The sequence below is a fragment of the Periplaneta americana genome, chromosome 4 (genome assembly GCF_040183065.1).
Source record: "Periplaneta americana isolate PAMFEO1 chromosome 4, P.americana_PAMFEO1_priV1, whole genome shotgun sequence".
In the NCBI taxonomy this organism is placed as follows: Eukaryota; Metazoa; Arthropoda; class Insecta; order Blattodea; family Blattidae; genus Periplaneta; species Periplaneta americana.
Genome location: NC_091120.1, coordinates 185,735,971 through 185,751,755, shown reverse-complemented (window position 1 = coordinate 185,751,755; position 15,785 = coordinate 185,735,971). Strand labels below are relative to the sequence as shown.

The 15,785-nt window shown below is 36.8% G+C and overlaps 1 protein-coding gene across 4 annotated transcripts in view; it reads left to right on the top strand.

Annotated features, from left to right (window-relative positions):
• The window catches only part of Mlp84B (Muscle LIM protein at 84B), a 110,443-nt gene extending 95,205 nt beyond the window's left edge, over positions 1-15,238 (top strand). For all 4 annotated transcript variants that reach the window (XM_069824520.1, XM_069824518.1, XM_069824521.1 and 1 more), the window contains exons 7-12: positions 350-467; positions 1,830-2,005; positions 2,361-2,493; positions 4,934-5,121; positions 8,355-8,460; positions 11,274-15,238. In XM_069824520.1, the coding sequence (XP_069680621.1) occupies positions 350-467; positions 1,830-2,005; positions 2,361-2,493; positions 4,934-5,121; positions 8,355-8,460; positions 11,274-11,444 (892 nt within the window). In that variant the 3' untranslated portion in view covers positions 11,445-15,238. The remainder of the gene's footprint in view (positions 1-349; positions 468-1,829; positions 2,006-2,360; positions 2,494-4,933; positions 5,122-8,354; positions 8,461-11,273) is intronic.
• Positions 15,239-15,785: the final 547 nt, after the last annotated feature.

Genomic DNA, 15,785 nt, shown 5'->3' with positions numbered 1-15,785 from the left:
GTAATTTATCAACACTTTATTAAGATTTAAGAAAAAAAAAGAAGATAAGATATAAAAAACATTGTTAAACTAGAAAGAGAAATATTACATACTGTAAGTTGTAAAATTGTAAAGGAAAGCTTTCATATGAATAACTAGAACAAACATTAATCAAACAAGACTGAAAATAGTGTTTGCGTGAATAGGAAATTGTACTTTTATATAAGTAAATATGGTTATTAAATGTCATTTGAAATCTATTACCAGAAAGTTCTGATTCAAGAATTCTTATATAATTTGTACTGGTAGTTTTATTCTTCAAAACAAAGATTATATAAGTACTAATTTTAGAAATTCGATCTGATTTCAGTGAAGCGCCCAGGACAACAGTGATCGATACGGCTGTCATCAAGGCCCCTGCCGGCCAGGGGTGTCCACGATGTGGCGGTGTGGTTTATGCTGCTGAGCAGGTGCTAGCTAAGGGCAGGGTAAGTGTTGGAGGACCTGAAATGAATTACTAGGTACCGGTACTTAATTCTGGAATCGTGCAGTTAGAACGACAGATGCTAGCTAAGGGTGGGGTAAGTCAAGGGATCAGAACTAAATTGCTGGAGTCATGTAGTAAGAATGACAGGAGCTAGCTAATGGCAGGATGTCAAGGTAACTGAATTGCTACCTAATTATAGAGTCATATAGAGAAGAATAAAGAAGTGTATATAGTATTTGTGGACCTAGGAAAGGAGTTTGACAGAGTGGATTGGAATAAACTGATGGGGATCCTAAAGAAAATAGGTGTGGATTGGAAAGAGAGAAGGCTGTTCAGTAACCTTTATATGAAAGAACGAAGTCAGAAAGTCAGAATAGAAGAAGAAACGTCAGATGGTGTCTCTATGATCTTGTGCACCCATAAATTCAGGTCAGAAAGGGTTAATGACATTACATGTTCATTTTTTTACATTTGACTGGGCTGTAACGTTGAGTTTAGTTGTTGAACTGTTCACTTTTCTTGCAATATTCAATCCAACTTCGTATGCAGGATTTTTTTAAGAGGGGTTAAGAAAGAACATTATTTTTTCATGACGTAGTTCATTAATTTTCTCACTTGACGATATGTGTCAGAGGAAGAACAGTTGTTGCATACATCTCAAAGCTGATTAGCAAAACATATTAGTCAGCGATGTATGCAATGGAGGGAGAAAGAATCTGGCCACACTACCCTTATTATCTCCTGGCTTAGTTGACTCACGAGTGATATCTTATTAGGTTCCAACCAGTTTTCGGACTGCTGACTAAACATATAAAGGTTGAGAAGATTAGACTGAAAATGTAATTGTAGGTGCAGTGTAATTATCTAAGTTGCATCATGTAATTAAGTTAATATGTAATTAATTAAGATGATATGTAATTAATTAAGATGATATGTAATTTAGTTATGTAAATAAATTAAGGTGATATGTAATTAATTAAGATGATATGGAATTAAGTTGATTTGTAATTAATTAAGGTGATATGTAATTACTTAAATTGGTAATAGTTGGGTGAAATAGAAGTACTTACAAGTTATATTTACTTTTGCTTATTGTAGGCATTATTATAGAATAGTTTTTATTTAAGTCCTAGGTTTATTGCATCTATTTATTTAGAGTTAGAAATAAATTTAGGTTTATTTTATTTTGTTTTTTATTTTTTTATTGCTGTAATTATTGTATAATTAGAATGGTATTATTGTATATTATATGTCACTGCCACCGGGTGTATACCCAATTGTAGTGAATAAATAAATACATACATACATACATACATACATACAAACATACATACATAATAAAAGATTTTATCTGGTTTTTCAGGAGTGGCATCGTAAATGCTTCAAGTGCCGTGACTGCACCAAGACCTTGGATTCGATACTAGCATGCGATGGACCCGACCGCGATGTCTATTGCAAGACTTGCTATGGCAAGAAATTTGGCCCACATGGTTATGGGTTTGCTTGCGGTTCAGGATTTCTCCAGACTGATGGACTGACGTAAGTCACATTTTGAATACTTTTAAAGAATCTTCATTTCAAAATACATCGTCAAGCTGATTGCATCATTAGCTGCTATGCAGTGCTCATTTAATTGACTATAAATCACCTTGTAATACTGCTAGCAGCCTTAGAATATCAGTCAATTTCCACCAACCACAGGTATTCTAGAACCTTTTACACAACACACAATTATGTAAAGTAAAATTTATGGTCTTGTAGAGATATTTGGCCAAATAATGAATCCTGCTGAAAGAGTAAGTAAGACAAAAGAATTACTGCACTGTAATGACAAGTTTAGTAAAGCAACAACAGTGATTCTAAAAAATAGTTTTTCTTTTGTTGCTGTCTATAGTGAGGAGGAAATATCACAGGCTCGGCCTTTCTACAATCCTGATACTACATCCATCAAGGCTCCAGCTGGCCAGGGATGCCCTCGATGTGGAGGTGCTGTATTCGCAGCTGAACAACAACTGGCAAAAGGAACAGTACGTAACAGAGAATAACAATATTATCCAATAGGATTTTTGTGACCATTTCAATTGAAGCAGTGAGATCAATAACCATGCAAGACCACTTCTGGCCATTCATTTTCTGCAAATGAAATTAAATTATGGATATTTTCAAAAGTGTTACGACTTTAAAAGTTGGTATACTACATTGTCTTGATCTCTAAAACAACCAGAAATATTACGTGCAAAAAGTAATGACTAGGTAAGAAATGAAGAAGTTTTTTGCATTTTTCTCGAAACTTGTGTAAATGGACTTGAATGGTTATTGATCTCACCGCTTCAATTGATGAAAGAGGTTGCCTTGAAAGTCCATTAGGCTAATAAATCTGTTATATGTAATCAGGGGTTATACCGATGATTATCAGAATTAAACATACCATACAGGGAAATCAAAATTGTAGTTCTGATTTCAGTAATTTTTTTTATCTTGTACAGAGGAGGGATCTGAAGGCTTGCACTACAGCCTGAGGCTTATTGTGCTTAATACTGTACTCCTATACACGCCGCACTGTGAACTTAACTTGGGCTATTGTAAGGATGATGATGTTATATGAATTAATGATGGTGAAATGAGTCCGAAGTCCAACACCATAAGTTACCCAGCAATTCTGCTTCAATTGGTTGAGGGAAAACCCCGGAAAAAACCCTAACCAGGTAACTTGCCCCATCTAGGATTTGAATCGAGGCCCGCTCATTTCACGGCCAGATGCACTTACCGTTAGTCCACAGTGGTTTTTTATTTTAGTTGGTCATTTTACGACGCTTTATCAACATCTCAGGTTATTTAGCGTCTAAATGAGATGAAGGTGATAATGCCGGTGAAATGAGTCCAGGGTCCAACACCGAAAGTTACCCAGCATTTGCTCATATTGGGTTGAGGGAAAACCCCGGAAAAAACCTCAACCAGGTAACTTGTCCCGACCGGGAATCGAACCCGGGGCCACCTGGTTTCGCGGCTAGACGCACTAACCATTACTCCACAGGTGTGGACTTCCACAGTGGTGGACTCAGTAATTTAATACTCAAGTTAAATATAAGGCAAGTAAATTAAATGTGTATACAGGCAAAGGTAAATTCACCATGTTTTTTTTTAGACATAACAAATGTTCTATGTGCGCCCCATATGTAACACAACACATCAAGCAGGTATCTACTCAATTTCCTCTCAGACTCTTTTGAGCATGTTTGGGGTCAATCTCTGTGATGGCTGCTCTGATACGCACACATATCCGCCAATGTCGTTGCAACTGATGGTACATAAACACAGTCCTTTTTTAAACCCCACAAGAAGAAATGTCACTGAATTCTTACAACATATTTGTTTGCAGGGGCGAATGCTAGTCACGAAAGTTAGGCTTGGTCTTTTATTCATAGGGGAAGATGGGAGGATATAATAATTCATAATTAATAAAAATAATCAGACCCACATTAATAATTTATTTTATAATTATGAAATCATAATGAGTCATTGATCATATTCGCTTATCAGATGTAGAAGTTCGATATAATATAACAAACATGGGCAACAAAACAATTTAGTTTTTTCGACCCTGCCAACCAATGCATATTGTTGTATTGAGCTGCACTGAATGAGCACCACATATTCTCTATGTCTGTCTTCTCTTGAATAGTCCTTCGGGAAAATGGATTTAATAATGAGGTTTCAATAACACACAATTCCGAACTCATTGCAATACTTCAAATTAATGTTTAAGAATTAATAATACATGTAGCAGCTAACACATGCATTCCGCTCATACAATTACATTGCACTCGCAAATCACAGCACATTCCCGCTGTCAATACTGCTCTGTGTAACATTAAATAGTCGTTGGTGTAGCTCTCGGACCAGAGCTTCAAACAACACATAACAGAAACATGTGCGCCTAGGACGGACTAAGGAGGAAGGCACTTGCGTGCGCATCATATTCTCGCTATTTCTACATCTTTCCTGTAGCTCCGAGAAACGAGCAAGCGTTGCGATATTTATGGTGTGCAACCCGCAGATGGTAATGCGCCTATACAGTATTTCAAAAATCAAAATAAATTTTAATGTATGTAACACCATTTTGAGAAATACACATTCTACGAAAATATTGGGCTTGCGCAGCAAGCATAGCATGCCCGGAGAAATCGCCCCTGTTTGTTTGTGAGACAATAATCAAGCACACAGAAAGTTTTATGTTCTCCACTCACTAACAGTGTGTAGAGAATTATATCCCGAGGCACAAATCTCACAATAAGATATCCTAATTATTGAAATCAGAACCGTAATTTTGACTTGCCCTGTTTAGTTTTTAGAGTAGTCTTGTCTCCATTAATTGTGATAATTAATATTTTCCTATTTAAAATCAGAGTAAATAGATTTTTTTTATTTTGATTTATATCTAACTGATTTGTACTTTTGTTGATATAGATGTGGCACAAGAAGTGCTTCAACTGCGCAGACTGCCACAGGCCTTTGGATTCTGTGCTGGCCTGTGATGGTCCTGACCGTGAGATTTACTGCAAGGCGTGCTATGGCAAGAAGTTCGGCCCCAAAGGCTTCGGCTACGGCCATGCTCCTACTCTCGTGTCCACCAATGGAGAGTCAACCATCTCTTAGTAAGTCCTACATATTCTCTCTACATATGTCTCTATTCTATGGCGTAGAACTTACGCCTTCAATTTTACCGAATCTTTCTGATTACCGGTACCGCTTACAATTTTCGTAGTAAATTTTTGTACCATTTAAGTCGTACATTTTATACGGTATATTTTTAGTTATAAAAAATAATAAACAATTCAATGCAGGCAACAAAACAATCGAACAACGACACACCCATTTTCAGATGTCTCACGGAAAATAGAAGTAAAATGTATTATTAAGTGGTGTGTGGATACGCTTCAGGGCTTTTACCGCGTTGTCTTGGTGTTATTGGCTGATGTTTCGACTGCTGTGTTGTGGCCATCTTCAGAGCAGTTGTTGGATAAGGAAATAGTCTGCCAGTTCTTATATATATAGTAGTCTCGATGGGGGGAGTACTTGCTGAGATAGGTCGTAGGTTCTCCTTCTGGCATCTGATTGGTCCTACGTGGTCCAATGAAGGGGAGTATTCATATTAAATACTGGCCCTCATAAGGTCCAAAAGAGTGACCTTGATACCGTGCCCGATGTCCGGATGAAGGGGGGGGGCGCCGCGTACATGTGGAGACCTGGTTTCTCATCCCTAAGTATAGGTTGTAGGTTCTTCTTCTGGCATCTGCTTGGTCTCCTTGGAGAACCTACGACCTATCACAGCAAGTACTCCCCCCCCCCCCCCTCGAGACTACTATATATATAAGTACTGGCAGACTATTTCCTTATCCAACAACTGCTCTGAAGATGGCCACAACACAGTGGTCGAAACGTCAGCCAATAACACCAAGACAACGCGGTAGAAGCCCTGAAGCTTATCCACACAAAATGTATTATTATTTGCCACACACAGATATTTTAACTACTTAATCATCTGACATTTTTAAACGACATTTTAATAACATAGTTATTATAAATTAATCTTCGTTGTTGCGATAATATAAGGTTGGAGACATTTATTAAAATAAAATGTACTACCGGTACTGGTAAATCTTATGAAGATGTTTACGAAGCATATTTCAAATTCTTGGCATACCAGTGAACAAAATTAAATCAACACATAACACAAAATAAGAACTCTAAAAACGTTAACACATACATTGTAAGCAAGTGTTAATTATTTTGTTTATTACTTGAATTATTTTAGAAATGTGATGTAATCTCTTACAAATTATAAAAATACAGTGAATTTAAGGAAATCCCAAAGATTACATGAAACGTCTATACTCGAATTAAGGTAATAGAATACAATATGTACTTTCTTTAAAACTTTTCATTTCTTGTTCATGTATACAGGGTGAACCGTTAGTAATGTCATTAATTTCATGATGTTATTCTTCGAGATATTTCAAACAAAACGTTTCATACAATTTTGCTTCCTTTTCGAGATAAAAATTGTTTTATATTAAAGATTTCATAGCTTCATTTGGGAAATCATTGATTGAATTCCCAATATGCTCAGTCAATTTAAGAGAGCAGTGTATGATGATAATAAATAATTGAAAGAATTTAGTTTTGTCCTTTAAATGTGCAAAAATTTGATCCCAACAAATGTAACATACATCTTGATTACACAACTTTTAACACTGTATCACTTTGGAAAACGTACTGTATTATATATCTTTAACGTGTTAAATTTTTATGTTACCTGTTAACATGTTTCGACCTGTTATTGGTCATCTTCAGAACTTCATGACGAATAACAGGTCGAAACATGTTAACAGGTAACAAAAATTTAACACGTGAAAGAAATATAATACATTTTCCAAAATGTAACTTTTCATTTTGCAAAGAAATTTTACAATTTTACATTTGTTGGGATCAAATTTATGCACATTTATAGGACAAAACTAAAATTTTTTCAATCATTTATTATCAAAGTACACTGCTGTCTTAAATTGACTGCAATTTACAGGTGTGAAAGGAACTTTATGAGTAATCACGTAAAAGACAAAATCCTTCCTTCTCAATCATCACACTTTTATTAGCAAGATATTTAGAAGAGTTGGGGTCCAAATTGTCAAATAGTAAGGTTGCATGTATATCTTTATGGTTATATTCATCAGTATCTCTCCCTTCATATACAGGAACTTTCCTGCGAAATTAATAACTTCAAGTAAATTAATATTACATTTTTTGAGAAGCACGAAGAAGAATGACTTCATTGTTAAATCAAGAGCATTAGATACATAATACGTGGTACAGTCATTAAGTTCTAATACTGAGCGCATAGTGGCGTTGTGGTGCACTATAGTGCATAGGTGGCGCCATGGTATGATACCTTGTCAGTTAGTCTCTCGACCCAACAAGAGACAGTTGAGAGCATTCACTGTAAGCAGAACTACGGTCTTCATTGTGACGGTGATTTGAATGCACGCGTCGGAACTCGAGTATGTTGCAGTTTGAGCAACGGGCAAACGTCACGTTCTGTCAGAAATAGGCGAAACTGCTATAACCGATCATAACTGGAGACGAAACATGGTGTTTCCTTTACGATCAGCAACTGAAGCGACAATCCGCCACCTGGAAAACGCCATTATTTCCAAGACAGAAAAATCCGCAACAAGACAGGTCAAAAGGCAAGGTGATGCTAACAGTTTTTTTTATTCAAATGGAATTGTTCACATAGAATTCATCCCACAAGGTGCAACTGTAGACAAGATCCTCTACAAAGAGATTCTTGGCCGTTTAAGCAATTCAATTCGTCGTAAGCGTCCTGAGCTTTGGCATAGGAAGAAATGGCTCTTGCTACACGACAACGCCCCTGCACATCGCTCCATCCTTGTCCAAGAGGAACTTGCAAGGCAACAGGTCGCTGTTTTGCCACACCCTCCGTACTCACCTGATCTCGCACCATGCGATTTTTTTCTCTTTCCCCTCATGAAATCAATCCTACGAGGGCGTAATTTTTATGCGGCCGAAAAGGTCATGACTGCCACAAGAGAAGCCGTACGGCATCTTCCTGCCAACATCTTTCAGCGGTGCTTCCAGCAGCTACACAAACGTTGGCAGACGTGCATAGCGGCCAACGGCGACTATATTGAGGGAGGATGTCGATCTGTTTAAGTGTACGCCGTAACACGCGGCATCTTCTGAGACATCCAGATTCTTGTGGGTGCCTACCCTTCAGGCGTCAGTGTCAGAACTTAATGACTGTACCACGTATAACACATTACATTTTCATCATTGGCATATATTATAAAGTAATTTTGTTTTTCAGCCCTGACATGAAGCCCACAACAGGATTGAAGGCACCACAAGGGCAGGGTTGTCCACGATGTGGCTTTGCTGTGTATGCTGCTGAACAGATGATCAGCAAGAGCAGGGTAAGTGATAGATTATGTCATCTTACACACGACACATTACTGCTGCTGAAGTATTTGATCTTGTGTTATGATGTAGAGAGAATTTTAATATTCATACAAGACTGCGTTAATAATAATAACAACAATAATAACAATATCCTGAATTTAAAAGAAAACTTACAGATTAAACCAAACCCTTTAACTCTATTAAATATAGAATAAAATCTAAATTTAACAGAAGAAATACTGAAATCAGAAGCAAACATTGAAATACTAAAACAATTGTCTTTAGAGACAATTAATATTAGGTACCCTCCACAAAACTGGCTTCATTTATACACTGATGGATCCTTGATCTCCAGAGAACAAGGTGCCGGTGCAGGTGTTACGTGCTGTCTCTTCTCACTTTATAGATCTCTTGGGTATGGAACAACAAGTTTTGATGGAGAAATCATTGCAATAAGTGAAAGTCTCAGGAATCTTCTCTGCCACATCAATAAATTTAAGAATGCAGTTATATTGTCAGACTCCAAAGCAGCTATTCTATCAATCGCCTCTAAACACACACCTTCATCTCAAACAGCAGAAATAACTAAAATACTCCCTCAATTAATATCACTCAATAAAAGAATTGTATTCCAATGGATACCATCCCATTGTGGAATCCTGGGAAACGAGAATGTGGATGCACTAGCAAAGAAGGGCAGCACTACTACTTACAGATCTGTTACTAAATCTACATATTACTCTGTGAAAAGATTTATTAAATTCTACATACTTAGACTTCAACAAACAAAATTTGATAACACAATCTCAAGGGAAAAATGGAACTCTCTGCATCAAAATCCACAGTTAATTCCCGATTTACCACGAAATCGCCTGTAGCTGCATTTAGATTGGCAACAGGCCATGATTGTTTGGCAAAACACCTGCATAGAATTGGAATATATCAGTCCCCTAACTGCCCATTGTGCAACTCAAACCAAGAAATGGATTCGGAACACCTCAAAATCTGTGCTTCAGTGGCTGGCCATGATAATATCTTTGAAAAATATTGGAGTGCAAGAGATCGAATGACTTTATTGTCAAACGCCTGGCATTAGAAAACAACAACAACAATAATAATAATAATAATTACAATGAACACTATATTAGAAGCAGTGTTGAATTCAGACCTTATTCCCCTGGGAAGGGATTTACACTATAGTGGGGGAGGGGAATGGAACCAACAGCAAAAGAAACAATAATTCAGATCGTACATAAAAACACCAGAGGCAGTCTAATGTAAAAGCGAATATAGAAAAATGGGGTCAATTAAAGAGATAAAAGATTTCATTAGTTTTGTTGTTTTAAATACTATTAAAAATGTTAATATTTATTTATTTGTCTAATGGCTAGTACATGATATTTACTATCATTGACTGAGCGAAAAACAAGAAAGTGGTGAACAAAACTACGGATTAAGTAATTAAAAACATTCGGGCTCTGGCTTCCCAGTAGCGGTCAACTTCCTTGGAGGATTTCAGAGCAGGGCATTTTGCAAGATGTTGTCTATCCATGTCTTCCTGTTGATGGCACAAAATGCAGGATGCTGATGGAAGGATGCCAAGACGATTGAGGTGTTTACCCAGGATGTCATGTTCAGTGTTAAGACGAAAGCTTGCAACTGCTAGTCTTCTGGGTTCAGGAGGTATATCCTTCAGTAATTTCCTACGTAAAATGTTAATATAAACATTAACTTTAAAATACCGTTATGTAAAACATGATGAATAAGAATATGTAAATATTCTTCTATGTAAAATTGTCATATAAAGCCGGTGTTATTGAATTGAATTTACGGGAGAGGGGCACTATGGTCCAGCACTGCGGCTTTTTAAGATCTATTGTGCTAACCCTCAAGCCTAGGCGCATTCCCAAAGCCACACCGGCTGACTACACTAAGGTTCGCTGCGTACCCAGGTGTCAAGAAGGCAACCCCTCTCATCCCTAGACCAGGCACCAGCCCTCTCCGTGCATCACCAGTCGGCAATCGGGGAATGCTATGGAATAGTGACGAAATGGAGAAATGGTGACAGAATGATCTAAATGCCTAATATGGGGAAAAGCGGGAGAACCCCGGGAAAAACTCCAACTGCGACCTTGTTCGCCACAAGTGTCACTATGGATTTTTCAAATGAAAAATCCCAAACCTGACCGGGACTCGAACCCGGGTCGCCTGCATGACAGGTCAGAGGTTTCGAGTAGGTCATTTTACGACGCTTTATCAACATCTAAGGTTATTTAGCGTCTGAATGTGATGAAGGTGATAATGCCAGTGAAATGAGTCCGGGGACCAGCACCGAAAGTTATCCAGCATTTGCTCGTATTGGGTTTAGGGAAAACCCCGGAAAAAACCTCAACCAGGTAACTTGTCCCGACCGGTAATCGAACCCGGGCCACCTGGTTTCGCGGCCAGACGCACTGACCGTTACTCCACAGGTGTGGACGGTCAGAGGTTTGACCACTCAACCACCGCAGGGGAAGCCGGTGTTAAGTGTTCTTTTTGTAATTTCTATAACTTACTTAAAAAAAGTTTGATTTCCTCCTCCCGCCAAGAGCTACCCACTGAATTCATCACTAATTAGAAGTGTTTATAAAGTAATCATATTGGTTATTTGAGCTAGTCACACTTGTATCATCTGCAAATAAGAGTACCTACCTGGGATAAATTATTATTTGTACGTGTTTTGCATGTAATAAAGAATTCTTAAGATTAATTCTAATAGTAGACTTCTCCTATCGTTAGGTATTTACAACAGAGTCGTCTAATTTGTTTAAATTTCGTCAATTTTCAGATCTGGCACAGACGCTGCTTCCACTGTGGAGAATGCCGTCGATCATTGGACTCCACCAACCTGAACGACGGTCCAGATGGAGACATCTACTGCCGTGGCTGCTATGGCCGAAAATATGGGCCTCATGGTGTTGGTTTTGGCATGGGCGCTGGAACCCTAACAATGGCTTGAACTTAATCCTGCTGTTCCCTCAATTTCCCAACCGAGACCCCCTGAATGCGTGTTGTAAGTCAAGTTTTTCTTCTATGTCCTTCGATTACTTCTGCATCAAGACCTAAAATGAAACATAATTAAAGATGTTTTACTTTCGTAAAACCGTACGAGATCTATTAGAATAACTTGATAGACTTCTGTTTTCATGGGGTACATATAAAACTCCATTGCTATGTATGTACGTATACCTCTACCTATGCGAATTACATCCCATATGGCTTCTTCTAATGTCACTTTTTTGTCTCAGATGTCCATGGCTTTTTTTACTAGTTATAAATCATGCTATATTGATCAGAAACTATGGAACAATTTGTATTCTAACCAAAAACAATGGAATGCTTTTATTAATGTAATACATATAATATTAAAGAGGGCTTTCAGAACATGACGAGCATTTATATGAATTCAGACTTGAAGACCATGGATTTGGTTGGAAAAAAATTGTATTCAAGCATGCTGGGGCAACACGGTGATCTGACAAGTACAATGCGAAAAGAAGAAGTAATGCCGGGAAGGTTGCAATCACGATTTCATTTTGTTTTTTTTCTTTTTTATATAAGAGTACAAATGTCTGTGAATTTTGAAGCTGCTTTTCAGATTCTCTTAAAGTCTCTATCTTTCCTATTTTTTTGAAACTTCTGTGTTGTGCGAGTGTTTTTTTTTAGGGGGTGAAGATATGAAAAGTGATGTTTTTAGGACCTTGTCTTGTCACATTACAACTGTATGTATTGTATATGTGTATATTTGTTGGACCATTCCGCAAGTCTTACTTGTCTGATCACTGTGGAAAACAACATAGTTCCTCATGTCTTTTTTTAAGTCGCAGATAACCCTTGTTAGTAACCATATTTTGCTTGCTTTCAGTATTTCGTGGCAAGCGAGATGTTTTGTAGGTTATAAGTCGAGCATAATGTTTGTGTGAATGAACTCTCAGGTTGAAAATTCTAGTCATTGAGACCTGGAACTACAGGTTCTTTCCCTAAAAATTCAGTCTACTTTTTTTTTCCTTTAAGTGTATTTTATATAGTATCTGCTATGAAACATTTGGATACAGAATAATCATAATTCACTTGTAAACTATTGCATTCATTGCCCTTGAAGATATTTTAAGCAATAAAAAAATTAAATTCCTGCACGGAATCTTGGGGCAGGTGTTTGCTATGACCGGTACAGCAGACATTTCTCTCAAGACGTCGTTGTTATAATGAAGCTGAACTTTGGACGCAGAATTCTGACTAAGAACTACTGCTGTTCATTAAATAAAATTCTCTATTCCAAATACGTTTGTACAAGATATTCTATAAACTACTCTTAATGAATGCAGACGATTATTTTTGGGATTAACCTGTATGGATTGATACTAATGCGCAAGTTCTTTATAAAAACAAAAGACTGCAACAGAAAGTAGATCATATTCTGTATTGTATATGCAAACGTTTGTCTCAGAATTTACAATTATATGCAATAACATTGTGGATTTGAAGAATACTAACAAATCAGAGAATCTTGCAAGTACTTATCCGTAATTAAAAGCTGTAAATAGTGCATAAAAGCAAGAATTCTTTGTTAAATTACTCTGTTATTTAATTCGTAAGGGTTTTATTATTTACTTTAGCTCAGCATCATTCTTTATTTAAATCCATCCTGTTTCTTGCTCTCAACTAACCATGCCCATAGAGAAAACATTGCAGCCTGCATAATAGAATAGGGTGGACAAACTTTCCAGAAATCTATCAAAGGCTGGGGTGTGCAATCATTCTGCTCAAAAAACTAAATACTTAGTTCTCAAATTGGGCTTATAGCCTATAACCCAAGTAGATTTCAAACTAAATACCGTAGTATCAGAGAGCTAATGAATGCATCTACAGGATTTCTGGAATTGTTTTCCAATGATTGAACAAAAGAAAACAGGGTCTTTCATATGATCTTTATAGGGTGTATGTGTCAGTTTCATTTAGATCCTTATCGCCTACAATGACCCTAGTTTGTCCACCGCTGATTTAGAAAATAATAGCATTTATAGAAATGTATATAGATTGCATACCAAAATGACTCAAGCTTTCCAACAAATAAATTCCATTTTGAGTCAAAACAGTTCAGAAGATTTGAGCAACATTCTACTTACATGAACAAGCAAATCTCTCAAAGAAGACTTACAGTTTAACGGTCTTACTAATAAACCGTGTATAGTTTTTATATGAGACTTATGCAGATCTGAGACAGAAAACGTTACTAATAAACCATACATAAGCGATGGATGTATGAACAGTCTGTAACTATACGTGGGAATTGCTTTGCAGTAGTTATATACACGAAACCCCTTGTTTAAGCGTTGTATATGGAGAAAAAATGGCCGCCCCTCTAACAGTTGTTTGTATCGACTGTCATTTTATGATGATGGTTGCCTTGTAACCACAGAAGAACAAACCAAAGAATAATATTGCTGTAGCTTGTACTCTTTGACCAAAATATAGTGTGGCAATTGTTCAGAGCCAGTTGTACTATTGATATTTAATACGGCACACTAGAGCGCTCTGCCGGATGCAATATTGAACCTCAGATATTCTATTATCTTTCGTAATGAAGTAATGACGAAACTATGACGTAGCTGTGTAACAGTTATACACGACGTATGTAGTGATTTATAGTAAGGAATTTACACACGAGTTATAAACGAGCTACTCATTGTATAAGTATAAGACAGTTAAACGTCTGTATATAGAGTTTTTATTAGTAAGACCGTTAATAGTGAACAGATGAGAATTAAATGAAGATGAAGCTGAACATATTTGCTATAATATCCTTATTTAAATGTATCTGTAATTAATGAGAGTATATGTCAAAAAGCAGACTTACCAAGTGAGAGACCATACAGCAGTGTTGGAAAATAGCAGGAAAGCTGTTGACATCTTGTTCGGAGATCAGATGTTTTTCACAGTAATTGACATGAGTCTATCTGTTCAGAATTAGTAAGGACTTCAGTAGTATTGTCGGCAAAGGTGGGCCAACACCAGTTTATTTGCCACACTTTAAATTCAGGGCTAGATTCAGACCAAAGATTTTATGTCACTGAGATGGCTAACTACTGTCACATGATGCAGTGTAAATCTGCTGTCATGTCTAATTTAGTTAGCAAGTGCTACATAATTTCTTTGCTCATAAAATAATAAGTGAAGTCGAAGTTTAAGTTTAACTTACCACCACCTTTCAACAGCCACTTTATAAAAATCTGTAATCAAAAAATAAAACAGATTTTATTACGCATAAATCAATACAACTGTCTGAAAGTAGTCCTGAACTTCACTACGAAAAAAAATATATATAAATAACAAAAAAATCAAATTAAAATAAAATAAAAACACGGATCATGACTAAGGGAACAAAACCATACAACGTGTTCATTGTTTTTCTTCTCATATTGTTTCCCTTCCTTCATTTGTTATCTTTTTTAAAAAAAATACCATCAAACGACTAAGCCTTAAATTATTGGCTTGTGAATCACATACACATGACAAATATAACAACGGCATAGCTTAATTACATTGCATTCATATCTTTGATTAGCCTTTTATCTTGCTTCAATTTGCAGATGGTTACAATTATTTACTTATGATGATGTACGTGATGGCGGCCAGTGGCAGTTGTTTGTTTTATTGCTTTTTGCATTTGTTATTACAGTCATTGTTATTACTATTACTTTTGTCTAGAATGTATCTATTGTACGAAAAAAAAAATAAAAGTGATCCAACAAATTGTTTTGTTCTCTCTCTTTATTAGATTAAGTTAATATACAGTAAAACCTCGTTAATACGCTCCTGCTTATAACACTATCCCGTTTATTACTTTTTTTTGGGAGGGGGAGGTATCTGTCGGATACAGGGGGGAGAGCCATTAATCCTTCCCATTGAAGGCTTTAAGGAACCAACCTGGACAAATACCCAATGTCCCATCCCTACCTTCCTGTGGTGCAGCTGTTAGTAAGCATAATTTTACAAGCTGAACTAAAGGGAGGGGCTACTCATCAATTAACACTGGTCAGCTTGATGAGTTAATGACTGAATTTGGTATAATTTTCCTCTATTCAATACCTAATTCCCTCTTTACTCTTTCATATCCAGTCCTCTGACTGAACTCTTACTTTCTTTGACCCCGAAGGCATTAGAGCATTCGAGGCCTAGGGGTTCATTTCCCTTTCCTTCCTCCTCTTTCTACTTTTCTGTTCCTAGTGCTGACCTGCTATGGCACTAAAATCGTCCTCCAGTGGCTTAAGGAGGGAAAGCTGGTGATCAACAAGATCTC